Genomic DNA, 22,310 nt, shown 5'->3' on the forward strand with positions numbered 1-22,310 from the left:
TGGAGGGAGGAAATAAAAGTGAGTTTTTGTATGTGTCAAAGTTAAGTTATCATCAGCTTAAAATGGCTTGTTGTAACTATAAGGTATTTTATGTAAGTCTCAAAGTAACCACCTTACAAAAACTATAGTAGTTGATACATAGCAAAGAGAAAGGACTCAAAACATATCACTACAGAAAACCATCAAATCATAAAGGAAGATGGGAAGAGAGGAAGAAAGGAGAAAAGGATCTACAAAACAATCAGAAAACAATTAACAAAATGGCAGCAGTAATACTTTACCTATTAATAATTACCATGAATGGGAATAGATTAAATTCTCCAGTCATAAGAGCATACCTGTTAACTGGCTGAATGAATAAAAAAAAACAAGACCCAATTATATGCTGCCTACAGAAGACTTACTTCACTTTCAAGGACACACATACACTGAAAGTGAAGGGATGAAAAAATATTCCCAGTAAGTAAAAAACCAAAGACAGCAGAGATAGCTATATTCTTATCAGACAAAATAGACTTGAAGTAAAAAATTATAAAAAGAGACAAGGTCATAATATAAAAATAAAGGGGCCATTTCATCAAGAGGATATAACAATTATAAATATATATGCACCCAATATTGGAGGACTTAAATATATAAAGCAAATAATAGATCTGAAGGGAGAGATAGACAGCAATACAATAATAGCAGAAGCCTTCAATATCTCGCTTTAAACAATGGATACATCATCCAGACAGAAAATCATTACAGAAATATTGGACTTGAACTACACTTTAGACCAAATGGACCTAGCAGGCACATACAGAGCATTCCATCAAACAGCAACAGAAGACATATTTTTCTCAAGTACTCTTAGAACATTCACCAGGATAGATCATATGTTAGGCCAAAATCCAAGTCTTAATAAATGTAAAAAGACTGAAATCACACCAAGCATCTTTTCCAACCACATGGTATGAAACTAGAAATCAGTAAAAAGAAGAATTTTATAAAACTCACAAATATGTGGAAATTATACAACACACTCCTAATCAATAGATCAAACAAGAAATCAAAAAAAGAAATTTAAAAAAAAATCTCCAAAACAAACAAAAGGGAAACAAAACATACCAAAACTTACGGGATGCAGTAAAAGCAGTTCTGACAGAGTTTATGGCAATAAATGCCTACATTAAAAAAGAAGAAAGATGTCACACAACCTAACACTATGTCTCAAGGAACTAGAAAAACAAAAACAAACAGCTCAAAGTTAGTAGAAGAAAGAAAATAACAAAGTTCAGAGAAGAAATAAATTAAATAGAGACTAGATAAACAATAGAAAAAAATCACTAAAACTAAAATAGGTTTTTTGAAAAGATAAGCAAAATTGGCAAATCTTTAGCTAGACTGAGAAAAAGAGAGAAGACAAATATAATCAGAAATGAAAGAGGAGACATTATAACTGATACCACAGAAATACATAGGAAAGAAGAAAGAATTAGTGAGCCTGAAGCCAGGGTATTTGAAAATACACAGTGAGAAGAGAAAAAAGAAAAAAAGAATAAAAAAGAATGAAGCACACCTACATGATCTAGAAAATAGACTCAAAAGGGCAAATCCAAGTGTTATTTGTCTTAAAGAGGAGGGAGGAACAGAGGGAGGGAGAGAGAGAGAGATAAGGAGAGACTAGGGTAGAAAGTTTATTCAAAGAAATAATAACAAAGAACATTCCAAACCCAGAGAAAAATATCAAGAAGATCATAGAACACCAAGCAGATTTAACTCAAACAAGACTACATAAAGGCATTTAATAATCAAGCTCCCAAAGGTCACAGATAAAGAAAAGACCCCAGGAAGGCAAGAAAAAAGAAATAACATAGAAAGGAGCTTCAATACATCTGGCAGCAGAAACCTTAAAGGCCAAGAGAGAGTGGCATGACACATTCAAAATGCTGAAGGAAGAGAATCTTTTTTTTTTTTTTTTTTGAGACAGAGTCTCACTCTGTTGCCCAGGCTAGAGTGAGTGCCGTGGCGTCAGCCTAGCTCACAGCAACCTCAAACTCCTGGGCTCAAGCGATCCTCCTGTCTCAGCCTCCCGAGTAGCTGGGACTACAGGCATGCACCACCATGCCCGGCTAATTTTTTCTATATATATTTTTAGCTGTCCATATAATTTCTATTTTTAGAGGTGGGGTCTCGCTCTTGCTCAGGCTGGTCTCGAACTCCTGAGCTCAAACGATCCGCCCACCTCGGCCTCCCAGAGAGCTAGGATTACAGGCGTGAGCCACCGCGCCCGGCCTGAAGGAAGAGAATCTTAACCCTAGAATATTATATCCTACAAAAATATCCTTCAAATGTGAAGGAAAAATAAAGACTGCCCCAGACAAACAAAAGCTGAGGAATTTCATCAACAGCAGACCTGTTCTATAAGAAATGCTGAAAGGAGTTCTTCAATTTGAAAGAAAAGGACATTAACAAACAATATAAGAAATCATCTGAAGGTATACAACTCCCTGGTAATGTTAATACACAAATATAGGATACTCTATTGCTATAATTGCAATATATAAACCACTCAGATCTTGAATAGGAAAACTAAAAGACAAACCTATTAAAAGTAACTATAAAAAATTTTTGAGAGATTGGTAGTATAAAAAGATATGGATGAAACAACAAAATGTTAAGAACTGGAGAGGTGGGGAATGGAGTTAAAGTATAGAATTTCTGTTAGATTTCTCTTTGTTTATTCATTTGTTTGTAAAGCAGAGTTGTCATATATTTAAAATGATTTAAAATGATTTAAAATGATTATAAATGTGTGTTTTACAAGCCTCATTGTAACCTCAAATCAAGAAACCTGCAACAGATACACAAAATATAAAAAGCAAAAAATTAAAACACACTACCAGAGAAAATCACTCATAACAAAGGAAGACAGGAAGGAAGGAAGGAAGAGAAGATCACAAAATGACCAGAAATCAAATAACAACGTGGCAAGAGGAAATCCCTACCTATCAATAATTACATGGAATGTGAATGGACTAAACTCTCCAATCAAAAGACACAGAGTGGCTGAATGGATTAAAAAAACAAGAGCCAACTATGTGCTGTCTGCAAGAAATCCACTTCACCTATAAAGACACCCATAGACTGAAACTAAAGGGATGGAAAAAGATATTCCTTGAAAATGGAAACCAAAAAAAAGAAGAGGAGTAGCTATGTTTCTATCAGATAAAATAGATTTCAAGACAAAAACTGTAAAAGGAAACAAAGAAGGTCATTATGTAATGATAGGAGTCAATTCAGCAAGAAGATACAACAATTCTAAATATATATGCACCCAACACTGGAGCACACAGATATATAAAGCAAATATTCTAAGAGCTAAAGACAGAGAGAGACTCTAATATAATAATCACTGGAGACCTCAACACTTTCCTTTCAGCATTGAACAGATCATCTAGAAATAAAATCATCAAAGAAACATTGGACTTAATCCGCCCTACAGACCAAATGGATCTAACAGATATTTACAAAATGTTTCATCCATCAGCTACAGAATACATCTTCTCCTCAGTTCATGCATCATCTCTAGGATAGAACATGTGTTAGCCCACAAAACAAGTTTTAAAAAATTCGAAAAAGTTTAAATCATACTAAGTATTTTCTCTAATCACAATGGAATAAAACTAGAAATTAATAACAGAGGAACATTGGAAAATGTGCAAACACATGGCAATTAAACAATATGCCCCGGAATACCAGTGGGCCAATGAAAAGATTAAGAAGGAAATTTTAAAAATTCTCAAAATAAATGAAAGTGAAAACATAACATAGCAAAAACTATGAGATACAGAAAAAGCAGTAATAAGAAGAAAGTTTAGGGCCGGGCGCGGTGGCTCACGCCTGTAATCCTAGCACTCTGGGAGGCCAAGGTGGGCGGATCGTTTGAGCTCAGGAGTTCGAGACCAGCCTGAGCAAGAGCGAGACCCCATCTCTACTAAAAATAGAAAGAAATTATATAGACAGCTAAATATATATATAGAAAAAATTAGCCAGGCATGGTGGCGCATGCCTGTAGTCCCAGCTACTCAGGAGGCTGAGGCAGGAGGATCGCTTGAGCCCAGGAGTTTGAGGATGCTGTGAGCTAGGCTGACGCCACGGCACTCATTCTAGCCTGGGCAACAGAGTGAGACTCTGTCTCAAAGAAAAAAAAAAAAAAGAAGAAGAAAGTTTATATCAATAAGTATCTACATCAAAAAAGTAGAAAAGCTTAAAATGTTAATAACAACCTAACGAAGTATATCAAAGAACTAAAAAACAAGAACAAACCAAACCCCCAATTACCATTTCCATATTGTATTGTTACACATGATGAAAAATGGATTCTTTTTGACAATCGCAAGCATTTGCACAATGGTTGGATAAAAATGAAGTGCTAAAGCACAGTCCAAAACCAAATATTCATCAAAAAAAGCTAATGGTGTCTGTTTGGTGGTTCAATGCTGGTATTATCCACTATAGCGTCATGAAACCTGGTCAATCAATTACAGTAGATGTCTACTACAACCAATTGGATGAAATGATAAGGATGCTTGCAATTAAGCAGCCAAAAGAGAATGGGTAATAGAGACAGGCCAATTTTCCTGCAAGACAACACTCTACCACATGTTATACAAACAATGCTGCTCAAACTACAGAGGCTGGACATAGAAACTCTCTGTCACCCACCATATTCACTAGACCTTGCACCAACTGACTACCACTTCCTCAGACTTTGAAACACTTCTTACAGGTAAAAATATTCTATTCTTAACAAGCTGTGGAAAATGCCTGTCACGAGTTCATCGCCACTCACTCTCCAGGCTTCTTCACTATAGGCATAAAGAAGCTACTAATAAGATGGAAAAACTGTGTTGATAGTTTAGGTGCATACTTTAATTGTACTGCTTCTTGGTTGAAATAATAAACTAAATTTTTGATTTGAAATTAGATATTTTATATTTAATGACCTAACAGTAGAAGAAAAGAAATGATAAAGATCAGAGCAGAAATAAATGAAACTGAAACCAAAAAAATCCCAAAATATCAATGAAACAAAAAGTTGGTTTTTGAAAAGATAGACAAAATTGACACATCTTTAACCAAACTAAGAAAAAAAAGATAGAATACCCAAATAAATAAAGTCAGAGATGAAAAAGGAGACATTATAGCTGATACTGCAGAAATTCAAAGGATCATTAGAGACTACTATGAGCAACTATATACCAATAAATTGGAAAACTTAGAAGAAATGGAAATGTAAACTAGTATATCCATTATGGAAAACAGTATGGAGATTCCTCAAGAAATTAAAAATAGAACTACCATATGATCCAGCAATTCCACTTCTGGGTATATAGCCAAAGGAAATGAAATCAGTATGTCAAAGAGATATTTGCACTCCTGTGTTCATTGCAGTATTATTCACAATAACCAAGATATTAACCTAAGTATCCATCAACAGATGAATGGATAAAGAAAATGTGGTTTGTATATATATGCACACACACACTCTAGAATATCATGGATGAACCTGGAGGACATTATGCTAAGTGGATAAACCAGGCACAGAAAGGCAAATGCTGCATGATCTCACTTATATGTGGAATCTAAAACAGTCTCACAGAAAGCAAAGAGTAGAACTGCAGTTATCAAGGGCTGGAGTGGGGAACTGGGGAGATGTTGGTCTAAAAGTACAAAGGTTTAGTTAAATGGGAGGAATAAGTTTTGAAATCCTATTGTATACAATGTGACTATTGTTAATAACAAAGTATTGTATACTTGACAATTACTAAAAGAGTAGATCTTAAATGTTCTTACCACAAAAGAAGGAATATTCAAGGTGATGGATTAATTTTCCTCAATCAATCATTTCACAACATATACATATGTCAAAACATCATGCCATATGCCATAAATATATACACAATTTTTGTCAATTAAACCTTACTAAAGCTGAAACTAAACATGTGTTTTAATGACAAGTTTAAACTACTCATTTAAAGGAACATTAGCAATGGCTCAAATCACAATCTCGTATAAAACAGCGACATCCAGTACGAGAAGTCTGATAGAATAGCTGTTGATATGAAAGTTATTGTTTGCTCCAATCCCAGGGTTTCCCAGCATTTTTTAGAGCCCCACAAAATATCGTGATTTATAGATGATTAATAAACTTTATGCTTGTTGCCAAGTAGATTTATATCCACAGTGTCACTGCAAGGTTTATGACTTGACTGCTTTGTGGAATACAAAGGGAAATCATTTGGAGAATAAAATCAAGGCAATGGGGTGAAAGGATCCCTCTTAAAGTCATCTTTCTCACCATTCTGCAACTCTGTGTTTTTACCTTTTGTTATTTTAATTGTAAGTAAAGCTGCCCTTTAAATCTACATCTAATCAATAGGCACAAAATCGATCTTTTCTTCTCATGTTCCCTAAAAGAACACAGCACCTCGCAGTGTCTGTGAAGACACTAATAACAGTGCGCATGTGAATGTCTTCGAATCGGGAAATGGTCTTAAGTAATCTCCGCTTCCTGTTTTCTTTGTAGACTGAGAAATAAAAATTTTTTATCTGATAAGCACATTTAAAAATTCCTTTGTGAGTAATATTGGGAGGACTAATCCCAAATATTTATTCAAAAGTTTTATGGAAAAACATCCTGAGATCAGATCAGGCGGCAGAGTGAGGACGAAGCAGCCGTGCCCGGCTGGCTGCACGGCCAGCGCACTGCGTTACTAAGACGACTTCCGCTGCCGCCTCCTATCTGCTGGGCCACATCTTCAGCAAGATGCTCTGGGAATGCAAATTAATTTTAATACTTGCTCCAGCCCAGAATCATCACCGAAGGCAGATTTTTTGAAGAAGGAATTCTGCAGTGCCTTCTGGAGAATTCTGTTCCTCTAGCAGTCCCTGATGTGAATGGCTCTGACTTGGCTCACCCTGGGAAGTCTGGACAATGCAGTTCAGATTAACTCGGTTTGGTGTGCTGGACGCAGCTAGACCCAGAGTGACCTGGCGTGGTGTATGCCCGCCTGCACTTACAATCTAGGGAGATTTCCCCTTCACACCCACAGGCCTGTACTCCCAAGTGAAGAAGGTGCCATCACACCAGTGTGGCATGATGCAAAGCGAAGAAGGTGATCTAGAGAGACACAAGAATGCAAGAGCTACGAGTGCTCAAATGGGGACAGGGGGCAGGGATGGGAGTCAGGGAGGGTTATGTGGAAGAAGAGGCTGCTCCTGGTGGGTTTTCGACACATTCAAGATTAAGGGGACGGCCTTGGAGAGCCACAGAAGAGGACCACCACAGGCAAGGGGGAATGAGCTGAGAACGGAAGTGAGGACCCTGACATGAGCACTGTCAGGCTTTCCGAGTTGGCTTCAGCACTGAGTACAGGCAGCAGCAGCGACTCACAGCAAAGTGCTCAGTGGAAAGTGAAAGGCACCACGCAGCCCGGCGCGTGCACTACAGGAAGCAGAGGAGAGGGCCTGGGGGAGAGGGTTTAGTGATGAGGCTGGACTTGAGACGGGCTTCTGAGGTTAGGCAGGATGGTGCCGTGCAGAGAGGAGGAGGGGCAGATATGGCTTCTATCAGGAGGTTTGGGGACCCTGATCAGGATGTTCTGGAGTTAGGAAGGACAGTAAATGAAACCAACTGAGAAGGATGGAGGTGGGCAGCGTCAGGTTGAGGGGGGTCTGGGTTTTAGGGTGGGAGTGGCAGTCACTGAGGCTCTGAAGCAGGGCCTGCAGCCCAGCGGGTGGCAGCCAGGGCCAGGTTCCAGAAGATTCAGTGCACTGTGGAAGCCATGGGTGTGTTAATAGTGGATGGTAAAGGCTGCCATTGAAGGAGTGCCTACGAGCTGCAGGTACTGTACCCGCTACTATACCTGCAGGTGCTGTGTCCCCTGTGACCTACACATGCTGTGTCCCCTACAACCTGCAGGTACTGGATCCCCTAAGAACTGCAGGTGCTGTATCCCCCACTGCCTGCAGGTGCTGCACCATCTATAACCTGCAGGTGCTATACCATCTATGACCTGCAGGTGCTGCACCACCTATGACCTGCTGGTGCTCTATCCCCTATGACCTGCAGGTGCTGCACCATCTATGACCTGCAGGTGCTGCACCATCTATGACCTGCAGGTGCTGCACCATCTATGACCTGCAGGTGCTGCACCATCTATGACCTGCAGGTGCTGCACCATCTATGACCTGCAGGTGCTGCACCATCTATGACCTGCAGGTGCTCTGTCCCCTAGGTACTGCAGGTGCCGTATCTCCCACTGCCTGCAGGTGCTATTCTACCTGCAGGTGCTGCACCATCTATGACCTGCAGGTGCTGCACCACCTATGACCTGCTGGTGCTCTATCCCCTATGACCTCAGTTGCTATATCTCCTACAACTTGCAGGCACTATACCATCTATGCCATGCAGGTGCTGTACCCCCTATGACATGCAGGTGATGTGCCCTATGACCTGCAGGTGCTGTATCTCTTACGACCTGCAGGTGCGGTATCCCCTACTATCTGCAAGTTCTGTGTCCCCTACGATCTGCAGGTGCTTTGTCTCTTACGACCTGAAGGTGCTGTACCTGGCTCCTAGCCTATCCTGCTCTGGATTCATCCAGTAAGGTAGAAGCTATGACAAGGTCTTAAACACTCTAATTCCTGGTCATGGTCGGCCTTTGAGCATGACCTGATCCACCTGGGAGCCCAGGAGCTCCGCATTAATGACAGGGAAGCCTCGCTTATAGCTCCCAAGCCACTCTAGTGGACTGAACAGGCAGAGCCTTGATTTGGGAGGAAGAGAGAGGCCTCAGATCACAGTGTGGGTAATGTCAGAGACTGACGGCCAAGCCCTGCCTCCTGCCATCTTTCCTCAGCTTCCCTGGGTCTCAGCTTTTCTCCTCCACAGCATGGCAGTTGCCACCCTCCTCTGCTCCTTCTTCCTAAGAACCTGTGGCATCCCTCCCCTCTGTGCACCCCTGCCCTCCGGCCCGCCCTTGCTGCATCTTGCCTGGAGCTACACCACACGGCTCCCAGCCTCAGCTTTGACCCCAGAGTAAGTTCCACTTAGTAGCAACAAAAACGGTTCATCTTGCCTTGGGCTCCTCTCTGGCCCCTCCACCACCCTGTCCCGCCCCCGCTCCTCTGGTCCAATCATAGCTGAAACTGCGCGTCCCCAGCAACCTCTCACCACTGCTTGCCCTCTCACCCACCCCGCACCACAATTCCCCTGCATAGTTCCTACTCATCCTACACACACAGACCAATCCTCAGGTCTCCCCCACCAGGAACCTTCCATGTCCCCAGAGTGGGAGCAAGTCCACTGCCCGTGGGTTTCCATGGCAACCCAGGAAGCCCCTTTCACGGGACTAAGCAAATCCCACAGTCATTGCCTCTGCACCTGCCTGCTTCCCTGCAAGGTGGAGAGACCACGGAGCGTGCCCAGAGTGGGTTCTCAAACAAGCTTTCGAGATGGTCAAAGAGGTTCCTTCTGTCACTGCTACAGCCATGTGAAGGTGGGCCAGGTGGCTCCTGGGAGGGGAAGGGGACTTCAGTATTGTGTTTATTGGCTTCAAGGGTTCAAACTACAGGTGACAAGATAGTGAAAGATATGCTAGACACTATAGCCAGGACCTTTATAATGCGACTCCCTGATCCCTCTGGAGTCTCTAGTTGTTTGTGAAACATTTCCCGCCTCCAAACAAGGTGCCTAACTCTAACTAATACACGTGTCACTCTGCCCCGAGCCTCACGGCTGCTCGGATTCCATGAAGCATCGCTGGCCCCCTGGTCCTCGCCGTAATCGCTCCTGCCAAGTCCAGGCACTCACTTCTGCAGCATCGTCAGCTGCCAGAGCTGCCACCTGAACCTCTCAGGTCTGTCCCTGCGCCAAGACTGCTCGGCGAGCCCCGATCCCAGGCAGCCACCCCAGCACCGAAAGCAAATGCGAGTCTTCTCTTTACCAGACGCCTCGACGCCGTAGCCAGAGCTCGCTCACGCGTATGATTTATTAACTAATTTAGCATGTAAGGAAAACATCTGCATTTCGCTTTTATCATCTTGCCAGCAGACAGGCTGAAGACAAGATGTGTACTGTAGACTTGTTTAATGGGGCCTTAAACATTCCCTCTCACTTGCCCAAGCTCACACGAGGCTCTGGTTTCAGAGGTTGTCTGATCTCACTGACCTAACACAAACAAACACGAAAGTAAAGCTCTCATCAACACATAAATACTGCAGGGACAGGTCAGAACGCTGTCAGAGCCGTGCCGGCCAAGTCCCACTGACAGCATGCCAGTCGCCAGGACTGTCGGAAATTGGGGAGTAAAAAGGTGCCTCGGTTATTTAAAATTATGGACTGGGCCTGGTCGCCTTTTATTGTGTATGATTTCAAGCTTTTCATTTAAAGGAATGCAGACTAGTAAGAATGTTTATTTTGGGCAAACACCACTGTTGGATGATGTAGTGAGTAGAACTGTGTCCCCTCAAAAAGATATGTTTAAGTCCTAACCCCCCATAACTGTGAATGTGACCCTATTTGGACATAGGGTCTTTGCAGATGCAATTGAGTTAAGAAGAGGTCACACTGGGTTAGGGCGAGCCCTAATCCAAGGACTAGTGTCTTCACGAGAAGAGGAACTCGGAGCACAGAGACACAGACCTAGGCAAGGAAGCCGCGTGAGGACAGAGGCAGAGACTGCAGTGCTCAGTCACGAGCCTCGGCTTACCAAGGCTTGCCAGAAGCCCCCAGAAGGTGGGAGAGAGGCACAGGGTTTGCCTCAGAGCCTCCAGAAGGAACCAACCCTTCATTTTGACTTCTGGCCTCCAGAGCAGTGAGACAGTAAGTTTCTGTTCTTTTCAGCCACCTTGTTTGTGGTAAATTCTTACAGCAGCCCCAGGAAACCAACACAGACGCCCAAGGCCACATCACCTCTGTGCCTGGAATGACGGGACTCTGACTGCTGGTGGCCGGCAGTGCACCAGGTGCTGGCCCAGGAGAGGAGGGACTCAGCGCAGCACCACACCCGGCAAGTCCCCTCGTGCCTCTGGGTCTCCGTGTCTTCCCACTTAAAGGGAAGGGACAAGACTCAAAAAGAAGCCCCTCAGATGCCACTCGGTCTACGTATGTGCATTATCCTGAGCTCTGAAGTGGCGCCCTCCTCTGCTTGTTGGTGACAGACTGGCAGCCTGACCGCTTGCTCAGGCAGCATCTTCAGAACAGCCTGGCTCCAGCACCCAGCCCTGCCCGGGCAAGTGTGGCCATCGACGGCCCCGGGGGCCCCAGTGTGGCCGGCGTTTGGTCTTCACAGCACCTGGAGACGTCTGTGCCTGAACCCGGGTGGCTCTTTGCTGGGCCAGAGACTGAACAGCTTTCTGGAAAACACACCCAAACCAAGCCTGTGTCTGCCGTGGGGCTTGAAACACTGGTTAGAGATACATTTTTCCGTGGGGGAACTTCTTTGCACATCCATTTTCCTGATTTCCTTAGATTAGCATACGGGAAAGGGTCATGAGGGAGGGGCAGAAGGTGTTTTGCCGCATCCTTAGCCATGAGAAGGACGTGTTCAAGTTCACCATTCACCAAGGCCTTTAGACAACTCTGCCAGCAGTGCTCTGGTGGGAGGAAGGAGACTTAGCCTGCAGGTGGGCCAGGGAAGTCAAGAGGAATTCTACTGCATCACCCTTTCTCCTGTCCCTCGGGCCCCCTTATAAGATCTTAGTGATGTTTGTTGAGCTGCACTTTACTGACTATGGTTATTTCCCCAGGAGACTTTTATTCAGAACTACACTCATGATTTCACCTCCTAGGGACCAAAACATTTTCCTAGGGAAGAAAGATCTCATTTCTCTATCCAAAGGAACAAAACTGAGGTTTTTCCAGGCCTCCAGATTTTAAGATTTGGGTTGGCAGGCCCCAGGAATGTGCTCAGATATCCCCGATCCTTGCCTTTGTCTCTTTTTGTTATTCTTGCTGGTTTCATAGCCTGTTTATAGGCTCTGTGAAGAAAGGAGTGAGGTCAGTCTTGCTCACGTTGTTACTCCCAGCCCGGCATCCAGAGAAGGCTCCTGATAACTCCTTGTCCAGTGAGTGAATGAGCGCCCTGCCTCCCGGGGTCAGCTCGACACTGGCCTCCAGCGCTGGGAAGCCGGCCATCCGCTCCGAGTGCGCAGCCGGAAAGGGGTTTCGAGATGACGAATGTTGATGCAGACAAGCCGGAGTCAACCTCTCACCCTGAGATCTGTTTTGCAATCTATAAAGGGCAAAGGGGACCTCTTGCAAATATCCGTTAGGAGCCAAGAATTTGAACTTGCTACCCTGGCTGCTACAGCGTGTGGCTTCTTTCCCAGCCGCGATGGTAAATTTGTGTCCCAAGTTGTTTCTGCTGAGCTCGGCGCCCATGTGTCATCTCTCCCAGGGGCTGGCTCCCAGGACAGGCTTTATGACGCTGAGGGTCGGCCACTCAGGCCCCACCCGGGTTCGGTGTGAGTCAGTGGCAGCATCCGGAACGATCACCCCAGGTGAAGGCTCCGGTTCCAAGAACCCTCCCACCCCGGCCACCCGCCGCTTACCACTAAGAGGGTGGGGAACGGTGAACTGCTTCTTGCTGGCGCGGACGGGAAGGAGGCTCTGTTTCTGCCCCGGGGTCTCCTTGCGCTGTGCCCGTCTCTGCTGTGCCATGTGTTCCAGCTTCTTCAGCCGTTCTTGCGAGCGAGAAATGAACTGAGGTTTACGAACTTCCAGTGCTTCCTAATTGGAGCAAAGGAAATATTTTACTTTTAAGAGAAGTGACACAGAAAGGCGGCACATCCATCCGATTTGGCCAAGAAGCCGATCGAAAGCGCAACACTCAGAGACCAAAGCCATAGTGCAAAAGCATGTCACAATTTTCTTCCAGAACCTGTGTAAAGATGGTGACAGAGAAGCCGGTGACACGGGCCCTGGTGCTCAGTCCTGGCCTGGAGCACAAAGGGCTCCACTGGGCAGGATCAACCAGTAACCAGCGTGGAAACTTAGAGATCAAAGGGAACATCCGCCCCTTTGTCCTTCTACCCCATCAAGTCATCCGTTCCCAATCGACAGCCCCACAGTCCACATTCCAAAGACACGGTGGGGAAGGATTGGGGCACTGAGTCACTCGAGTCTATTGGCGACTGGAAGCCTTAAGGGCACAGACACAGATCATCCACCCAGTGTGAAAAATGTGCCTTTTCAGGAGAAACCATAACTGTGGCTAAAGGAAACAACTCCTTTTGGGTAGAAATTCCCAGCAGGAAATCTTGGCCTATGCAGAATGGCTCTGGGAGCTCCACAAAGCAGGTCCAAAGTCCCTGTGTCTCACTTCAGCCTCATCTCTCTGCCTGCACACCGTACGCCACCCCACAGGCCTACTGAGCAAGACTCCCTGCCCCTGGCTCTGTGCCAGACGCTGGGCCCGCTGCTCCATGTGTTCATCGTCTCCAGGATTCGCACGCGGATTCAGGAAGGCAGGCGTATTTCTTTCCATTTCACAGATGCAAAACTGAGGCTCTGGGTAGTTTGGGCGTGCTGTGCTTTTCCCACATTGCCTTTCATTGTCTTAACTTGCTATTCCTTGAGTGCCTCTGCTCAAATTGTCCCCATGCCTGGAGTCCCACCCACAGTCATACCCATTGGCCCACCCTGTCTCCCTAAAAAGCCTGTTGGAGCTCCCTGTTCAGCCCAATTAGCCTGAGCTTCACTAATGGCCTCGAGCAAGAGTGATCTGCATGTTTACCTCCGTGCTAGGCTGTGAGCTCTGGAAAACACGGGCCATGTCATTGTGGCAATGCATCACTCACAGCCACTGGCCCGAGCCCTGCACGTAGTAGGTGCTCAGTAAAGGCTCACCAGGTGTGCTGCCATGACTGAAATGTTCCTCTGCCCCATTTCGCTCCCAGCCCTGGGGAGCTCAGGGTTCCCAGGGGGAGGGCAGCATGGGCTCTGTCCGTGTCACGCATGTGGCCCTGGCAGCCGTATTGGGAAAGGAGTCCTCTTGGCTAGCACCAGCCGCCAGGTACCGGGCACCACAAAGCACAAGTCACAGGGTGTGCCGAAGCTTCAGGAGAGTTCCAGGCCTGGAGAGACGGCCCCTGGGAACAGCCTGTTGGCCCAGATGTGGCTGCTGCCTCGCTGGCCCACCTGCCCAAGGACAGATACCACTGGAGGCTTAGGTTGCTTTGGGGTCCCCACAAGTGTCTCACCCAGGGCCCACCAAGGTGATGGCGATGGTGCCATCGCCACAGCCATAGGGAGGTTTGCAACCGCATTAAGTGCTCACAGGGAAGGTGTGGCTGACTACGCAATACACCGTCAGCAGGGGCTTTCTCTTAGCTTGTTTGCCCTCTTAATTTTTATATCTCTGCATGTGTTGAACTTCAAAAAATGCGTCTCTATTACTTTTACAATCAGAAAAGACAGCAAATGAAAACTCTCATGTCCTCCCATTTACGGCTGCGGGACTTTGGGCAACTTCCTTAATCTTTCCCAGGCGCAACGTCCTCATCTGAAGATGGGGTGGGTTTACAGGGGCCCCTGCCTCCTCGGGGTCTCGTGAGGATTGAAGGCACTGGTGTCTGTGAAGTGACCTGTGTGCCAGCTGGGCTCTGTCACTGCTGTGATTACTGTCACTACCGATAGTATTTGCTTCTACTCTGGAGGGCTCAGTGCCATCAGCTCCATCACTCAAACAGTGAAACAGAAAGTTCCGGGGACCTGCCCAGAGTCCCACAGCCACTAACAGGAGGAGTCAGGTTTCCAGCCTCAGAGGTGGAAGTGAGGTCACCCACCGACACCCCAGGAGAGTCTCCCCTGGGTGGGAATCCCTCCGGGACGCACAGAAGGCCTCACCTGCAAGGTCAAGGTGTTTGCAGGCGTTTGCTGAGGCTCAGAGCAGTCTTCACACGGGGCGGGGCTCTCTGGCCCCTCGGGGGGCGCTGGCGAGGGCTCAGGCGTGGTGGGGTCCTCCCTCTTCTTACACTCCTTTATTTTTACCACCAAGTCACAGCAGGTGTAGTCTCCTAGGAGACAAGATTTAGAATCCCATTTAGAGGGCACCGAGTGATTTTCACCTGGTTCCTCAGTACCATTAGACACAGAAGACAATTTTGAAAATGGAAACGCCAGCGGATTGTTAATGGGCCTCGTTAAGCTGACAAGATCACGCCCCATCACAGACCCTCACGGTTGCCCTGGTCACAGGGAGGGACGTTCACATTCAAGCAGGCTTCACACGGGCTAATGATGCCGTGGCCGTACCCCACAGATGTTTCCAGTGCCTTTGCTCACAACAAAAAGGAAACTTTGCTATTCTGTGCCTCATATTAAGTGTGTCCTGTACAATTATTACAGTTCAGTTATTTGGGGACAGTGTATTAATCTATGCTGTGTCTGCTACACTAATGACATAAAGAGGGAGGACTGGTATTCAATTATTTATCCCTCCCCTTCATCTGCCAGAGTCTACCACCGGCTCTGCATAAGTAATCGGAATGACTTCTCTCTCTACGCTGGGTTTGGCCTCTTCCTGGGGCCATTTTGACGTTCCTTGGTGGAAAAGGTCAGGAAATGAATTGATTCAACAGCATCAATCGCTGGCCACTTACTGGCCAATGTCTCAGCCTGGAACACAGCTTCCTTCAGGCTACCCTGAGGCCACTGCCCTGTCTGAGCCCCCTTCTCACCCACTGCACCTGCCCCACCCTACAGCCTCCTCAAACCACTCCAGTGCTGAACCTGACAGCCGCTTCCTCCCTCCTCGCCCCACCTGCTCTGGTATCTCCACAAAGCCCGGTGACCTCCTACCTCCAGGCTTAGCGCAAACTTTCAGAAAGCCTCCTTCCCCTTCCAAGGCGGGACCCATGTGGGGTTAGAAGATGATGTCTTAACCCCACAAGCCTATGACTCCCTCCAGGGATGGACCATGTCACAGCTACCCTGCGCCTCTCCATGGCACCAAGCTAGGTGCCCAAAGGGAGCTTGTTCTGCTGGGAGTGAAGAAGTGACCATCAGGGGCTCACCTGGCCATGGGATGCATCTCCCATGACTCTTATATCTGAACCCCCTGCGGTAACTGTCACCATTGACGCCTGGATCCTCTCTGGCCTAGACTAGCTGTGCGATCTCTACTCAGAATCCACCACGGTCCTTACTACCTGCAAGCCTGAGCCAACCACAGGTTTCACGGCCGTTCATGGTGGGTGGCCCTCCCCCAGCTGTCACCTGGGAGTCTCTACCAACACCACACTGCCTAGAGGGCCTCAAGTCCTGCTCCTTCATTTTTCCAAACATTTGCTCTTGTTCCATCTAGAGGGTTTCCCTGTGGCCCCCCTTCCCGTCAGGCCTAACCGCCAGCCCCCAGTCCTTCCTGCAGAGCTAACTCCGCCTCTGCCGCACGGCTGCCACTGCTGCTCGGGAATGTCTCTCTGGCTCACCCTGTGCCCAGGGAAGCCACGGTTTCTGTGCATCCTTCCCCACACCCTCTCCCCCAGCACAACCAGCAACCCAAGGGCCAGCCCTAACATCTCATCTTCTCTGCTCAGAAAAAACCTGTCCGTTGGATCCTGGAAGTCGCTGTGACTGGGCCCCCATCCCCTTGCACAATGACACCACCCTCTGGCTGAGTTTCAGCCCCTGGCTGGCCCCTCTCCCATCTGCCCTCCACGCTGCTCATGAGACAGTTTCCTCCAGAGCAAATCTAATTACGTCTCTTCCCCTTCAAAGGCCTGGCTCTGCCTTCAGTCCAGACCCCATTAGTGGGTTCAGCAAGGACTTCCAACCTGACCCACGTGACCCCTGCAGACTCACATCACCCCCACCCCGCTGCACCCCAGCCCCGGCCCCTCGGCAGGTCCCCAGTCAGCCACGTTCTTCCACCAACTTTGCCTTGTACGCCTTTTCCTCCCCCTGCGACGCTCTTTGCCCTGGGTCTGAATTTTAAACATCTAATATACTTTCAAGTTCCCGCTCAAAATCACTTCCTTGGGGAAGAAGCCTCTGCTCAGACTCAGCTCAGTGTCAGGGGCGTCCCCAGCTTCCCAACAGCCCAGACAGACAGACACAGACCACAGGCCATACAGACACGGCCACGCTGCCACTGTCTCCCGCACCAACTGGGAGCTTGGAGGGCAGGAAGCAGCAAGCACAGCGTCCGACATACAGTAGGCGTTTAATAAGTGCTTCTCTGATGGATGAACGAATGAAGAGCTAGGGACTCACATGGCTCCCAGTGCAATTACTTTATCAATTACCATAACCAATTTAACGTCTACAACCCAAAGCTATATAATCTGGTACCTTTCTTCCTGTTGTTTCCCACAGTGATTTGAGAAATCTTTAGAGTGGTAAGAAATCCAAATTTCCCCACTGATATAATTGGGACCATAGTCCATTTTTCTCCTTTATTCTCGTGTTCTTTCATATATAGTTGTTCACTGCATTATTAGCAGTGGTCGGCAGCTTGGCCCCCCGAGAGAGGACAACTAGGTTCCAATTCTTGGTTCCCTCCTCTGGGAGAGGCTGAGTTTGGGACCTATCTCATGAGTGCATGTTGTGCCTGCTAAGTGGGGACACATGTGGGGGCTGCACGCCTCAGCCACCATCCCTGCTGTCAGCCAGGGGGGCCTCAGGCAGCCCGGTGGACCTACTGCTCTTGGAGCAGCCACACTTGCACCCCAAACCCTGCCCCTGCCCCCTTAGCTGAGCAGAGGAACCTGCCGTGTGCCTGGGGTTGGGGTGGGGAGGGACTTCCTCTTGGTCTTGGCGGTAGTGGCCTTGCACACAGGAGGACTGGGAGTCACTGACCCACACAGGGCTGCCTTCTGGAGGTGGTACTTGCCCACCATCTAAACCTGCCGGTTCTGCCATCACCCGCTCGCCAGCTGGAGAAGGGGCAGCTTGGTCAGGTGAGCTTGTGTGAACCAGGCCCAGGAAGACATGGCACCGTTTTCCGCAGAATATCCAGAAAGAATGATCTCAACCCACCACCTCGCTCCTCACCTGTGGGGAGCTCTCTGTCTATCTGAGCACCCTCGTCTTCCTGTGGAGATGTGCGTACGTCTTGTACGGGGCGAAGAAACCCAAGAAAAGGGATTCTGGGTTTCAGGAAGCTTTGATGTCGTCTCTCTGTGGGCTCAGAAAGGTCACTAGACTGACAGTCATCGCCTGGAGAACTGTCCCCATCGGGAAGGAAGTGTTTAGTGGGCTTCTGTTCCACTGGGGGAGCAGACAGGGTCGCCCACGCTCCTCCTTGCTCCTTGCTGCTTCCAGGGAATACTTTTGTGTCTACTAAAAATAAAACGAGAGTTGTGCTCAGAATATCTGCTGAGTCCAAGCTAACGTGCTGACCTCTACAGCACACGGCGCTCTTCTGGGGACAGGCTGATGGGGCTACGGCACGACCTGGGGGACTCGAGCAATCAGTACCCAAGGGCCACGTGCCCTCGAAACTTTCAGAGCGTGATCATCATTCCTGGTGAGATTTTCCCCAAAGCTCAGTTAGGAGCTCCATGTACACAGTGCTACCATGTACAATATTAATATTTGGTTCTAAAGCCACTGGGCTCAGTGGGGTTCTTAGGAACTCATATAATGTTCTTTACAATGAGCAACACGGTGGGCAATTTGGTACCTTGATTCTGGGTTCAGAGTACTTGGGTTCAACTCCCACCTCCACCGTATTTAAACTAGCCTTGTCTATAAAATCCAGGTGAGGATTACCTAGATATTAACTATTATCTATTTATTATATAACTTAGTTTTCTGTAATAAATGTATATATAATTTATGTAATTCACATAAGTATATTTTATATAACATATTTATATTATTTATTTAAAAATCAAGGTGATGACATAATAAAATAATACTCTGTGCAAAGTGTTTTGCACAGTACCTGATCCACAGTCAGCTTTTAAGAGGCGTGAGTTATCACCGCTATTGCAGAAACACAGATGCCAAGGTATGTGCTACGGCAAGGACAGAGGTGGGAAGCAGTTCATCAGGTCCCTGTGCATCGCTCTCCTATGCAGTGGATTTGCAGATGAGCACAGCGTGTCACTTGCCTCCACATTGCAATATGGGAAGCCTGGAGACCACCGTGTGTCGGTCAATAGGAGGCCAGTTGGGTGACCTACAGTATGTCCAGGCTCTGCAGCAGGTAAGAAGGATGAGGCAGAGGCTCTCATGCAGATGTGGAATAATTTGTCAGGCACATTATTTAGTGAACAAAGCAAAATGTGGGGCAGGGAGTCAGGTGCGCTTCCCCAGTAAACGCTCGTGTGCTCGGAAGATCTCTAGAAGACAGGGAAACTGCTGCCGCGGGAGAGCGCAACGCAGGACCGGGAAATTGGGAGGAAAGACAGACCTTCTTTTCACCGCCCATTTTGTACTCTGATTTTCTTAAACTTCTTTTCTTTTGGAATATTCCAAAAATTTTCAACAGTTACTTGTTTTAAATGAGGCAGCGACTTCACCAGTTGTCCCCCACCCCAAGCTGATACCACCCAAAGGCAGTGACCCCCCGGGGAGAGCCAGTATTGCCGGTAGGGATGCGTCCTAACCTTCCTGGGTGTTGGGGCAGAAAAAGTGGGATAATGACCACTGTTAGAAGATTCTTGCTATATTTTACGAAATGTCTTATATACAAAAAGGAAGAGAACTCATGACTACCTGGCTCAGAAAGTAACACCAACCTCTCTCAGCAGTTTCTCGGATGTCTGCAATTTGTCCCAGCCCCTCTGTCCCCCAGTCTTTGGCGTTCCAGCCAACGAGGGCACGCTGTGTGGGTACAACCGGGCTGTGCAATACAGAGGGGAGAACAAGAACGTGGTGGCGAGAAGGTCTCCCCAAAGCACAGGTGGGTCACCCCAACAGCTGTCCATTTCCTGACTCACCAAGAGGATGAACGCAGCTTTCTGTGGCCTTACAAACAGATGAGCGAAATGCAGGGAAGGTGCCTACTGGGTCCCAGTGTTGGGTACATAGCAAGTACTAAAAAGTGGAACCTCTTATTAGCCCTTGTCATTTGGAGAGATTTGTCCACATATTGTAAAGTTGGCTTTGCTAAATTATACAGAAAAATCCTTCTAGATTTTTATTTTAAAAATCATCAATTCTGTTTAAGTATAAAATACTGTAGGCAGAAAAAGTCCTAAAATAGTCATTTCTTTATACATTGCTGGCTTTTTATTAGAAGCTCTCTTAAAGAATCTAAAACCAAATTGGTTTCCAGTGATGTAGTCTCAATCTGTCAGGTAACATAATAGATCCATCCTGGTGTTAAATTCTTTAAATTAATATATTTATTTATAGATTCATAGAGATCAACCAGTCAATCTTTTCATCTATCTCTATATCTATTATCTATCTACCTATTATCTATTTCTAGCTGGTTTAATATAAATTCTTATGTGAATGATCCTGTATAAGTCAGATGTTCCACTTGCGACTTAAAAGAGTTATAACTCCCAGGAAACAGAATATCATTAGGGTATTGGAGAAAAAAAAATATGCAGCCAAAGGACTTTCCTGACAATGTATTGATCAGGTCTCTTTCTGTGGATTCTGACATGTACAGTCATGATCCATGGCATCACCTCGGTTGGGCCTTCGAGGAGCAGGGCGGCTCTCAGGGTCTTTCTTCCCATACACTCTGCCTGCAGGTATGCATGCCCCGAATTCTAAACTACATCACCCCAGTGAGCACCTGTGGCCACTGCAGGCTCTGCCCATCATAAAAGAAGCGTGACAAAGTAGCAGCCCACGTCGGGCATTTCTGTTTCTTGAACTGACGCTCAGAGCCGCCCTCCTGGGTCTGATACGTGGAGAAGCTGGCGCACCCCAAGTCTCCTTTAAATAGTAACATTCCCTGTGTCCCCTTTTCTAAAACTGGTTGATGTTCCGTAGCTCAACTATCTATCCCAGAATTGAGCTGTGCACTAGGAAGTGAAGAAAAACCAACAAAAAGATTCTGCCCAATAGTCATAAATTCCTTCCATTAAACTCATATCCTTGACTTACAGAAGGGCCTTTTGGACCACTCTGCAGTGCTCACTTATGCCTTTTCAAGTTCATTTTTACTGTGAAATGTATTATATTTATAATTTAAAGATATTAAATAGAGCACTCACAAAGCTACTTCCTAGATCAAGAAGCAGAACTTTCCCCGGGTTTTAGACATCATCTCCGAGCTGCTCCTGGAGGTGACACCCCCCCAAATTGGACCCAGACACAACCGCTCACCTGAATTGGGGTTTACTCTAGTCATTGCTTTTGTCTCTTATTTTGTCACCTATGTAGGTATCCTTAACTAATATGTTTTTAATACCAAAATCCTGAGCAGCAAGCACAAAGCTAGCTGTTTTAAGGTAAGCACACCATTGCATCGGGTAGACAAAAGCTTCCAGAAGCGAGTTCAGCAGATTGGCTGGGCCACGGCTTCCCTGAGAGCTTATGGGACACGATTCTGGGGAAGACAGTGGCCAGCCGTGGATGAGCCCTGGACACACAGGGGTGACTACAGCTGGCATCAGGCAGGGCTGGCATGCGGCCAGGCGTGTGGCTGGCAGGAAGGGGGTCGGGGAGTGGGCCACTCTGGACCTGCTGTTCCTGACCTTGCCGTGGTCAGCTCTAGGCCTCAAGGGTAAGTGGAGGCAGGACACTCTAGTGAAATGTGGGCCCAGAGCCAATCCAAGCGGGGCGGGGGATGGGGGTGGTAATTTCGAAAACCTCATAACACATCATCGAGACCAGCTGAGAAGAGGCCAGGCAAGGATACCACCAACCCACGCAGGTCCTTACTACAGAATGAGAAAAAGGTGTCCCTTCTCCAAGACATTTTACCCCCATTGGCCAGAAAATGTCATCATAAACCAACATGATAGAAAAAAATACTTTACTGCTTCTTTCCAAATATTATACAAATCTTTGATATTCTCAGATGAGCCTCTGTTAGGCCAGTGGCTTCCCGTGGGCACACGGTTCTAATAACTGTGGCAATTTTGATCACAGTAGAAAACTCGAAAGCGCGAGTGGTTGCTACGGAGAGAGACCAGCGCAACAGCAAGGCTCTGTCAGTCAAATCTCAAAGGGAGAGCAAGAACACAGTAGATACCCAAGCCCAGAAAGCACAGCTGTCTGGGGACGTTTAACAGCCTCAGGCAGGTCAGTAACACGCAGAACTCATTTTAGAATCATGTATGTCCAAATCAGCTCCTGTGAAGGTGTTTTTGAGTTAAAGATGAAACTTCAGCTCTCTAGAATA

At 46.8% G+C, this 22,310-nt stretch overlaps 1 protein-coding gene across 3 annotated transcripts in view; it reads right to left on the bottom strand.

The window, feature by feature from the left end:
* C28H10orf90 (chromosome 28 C10orf90 homolog) overlaps nucleotides 1-22,310 on the bottom strand; it is a 195,067-nt gene that overhangs the window by 14,303 nt on the left and 158,454 nt on the right. For 2 of the 3 annotated variants that reach the window (XM_069460697.1, XM_069460699.1), the window contains 3 exons: nucleotides 18,047-18,334; nucleotides 14,900-15,069; nucleotides 12,604-12,781 (listed from right to left, as the gene is read on the bottom strand). In XM_069460697.1, coding sequence (XP_069316798.1) covers nucleotides 12,604-12,781; nucleotides 14,900-15,069; nucleotides 18,047-18,334 — 636 coding nt within the window. The remainder of the gene's footprint in view (nucleotides 1-12,603; nucleotides 12,782-14,899; nucleotides 15,070-18,046; nucleotides 18,335-22,310) is intronic. The other variant, XM_069460698.1, reaches the window with a different exon arrangement.

The sequence above is a fragment of the Eulemur rufifrons genome, chromosome 28, assembly GCF_041146395.1.
Source record: "Eulemur rufifrons isolate Redbay chromosome 28, OSU_ERuf_1, whole genome shotgun sequence".
NCBI classification, from domain to species: domain Eukaryota; kingdom Metazoa; phylum Chordata; class Mammalia; order Primates; family Lemuridae; genus Eulemur; species Eulemur rufifrons.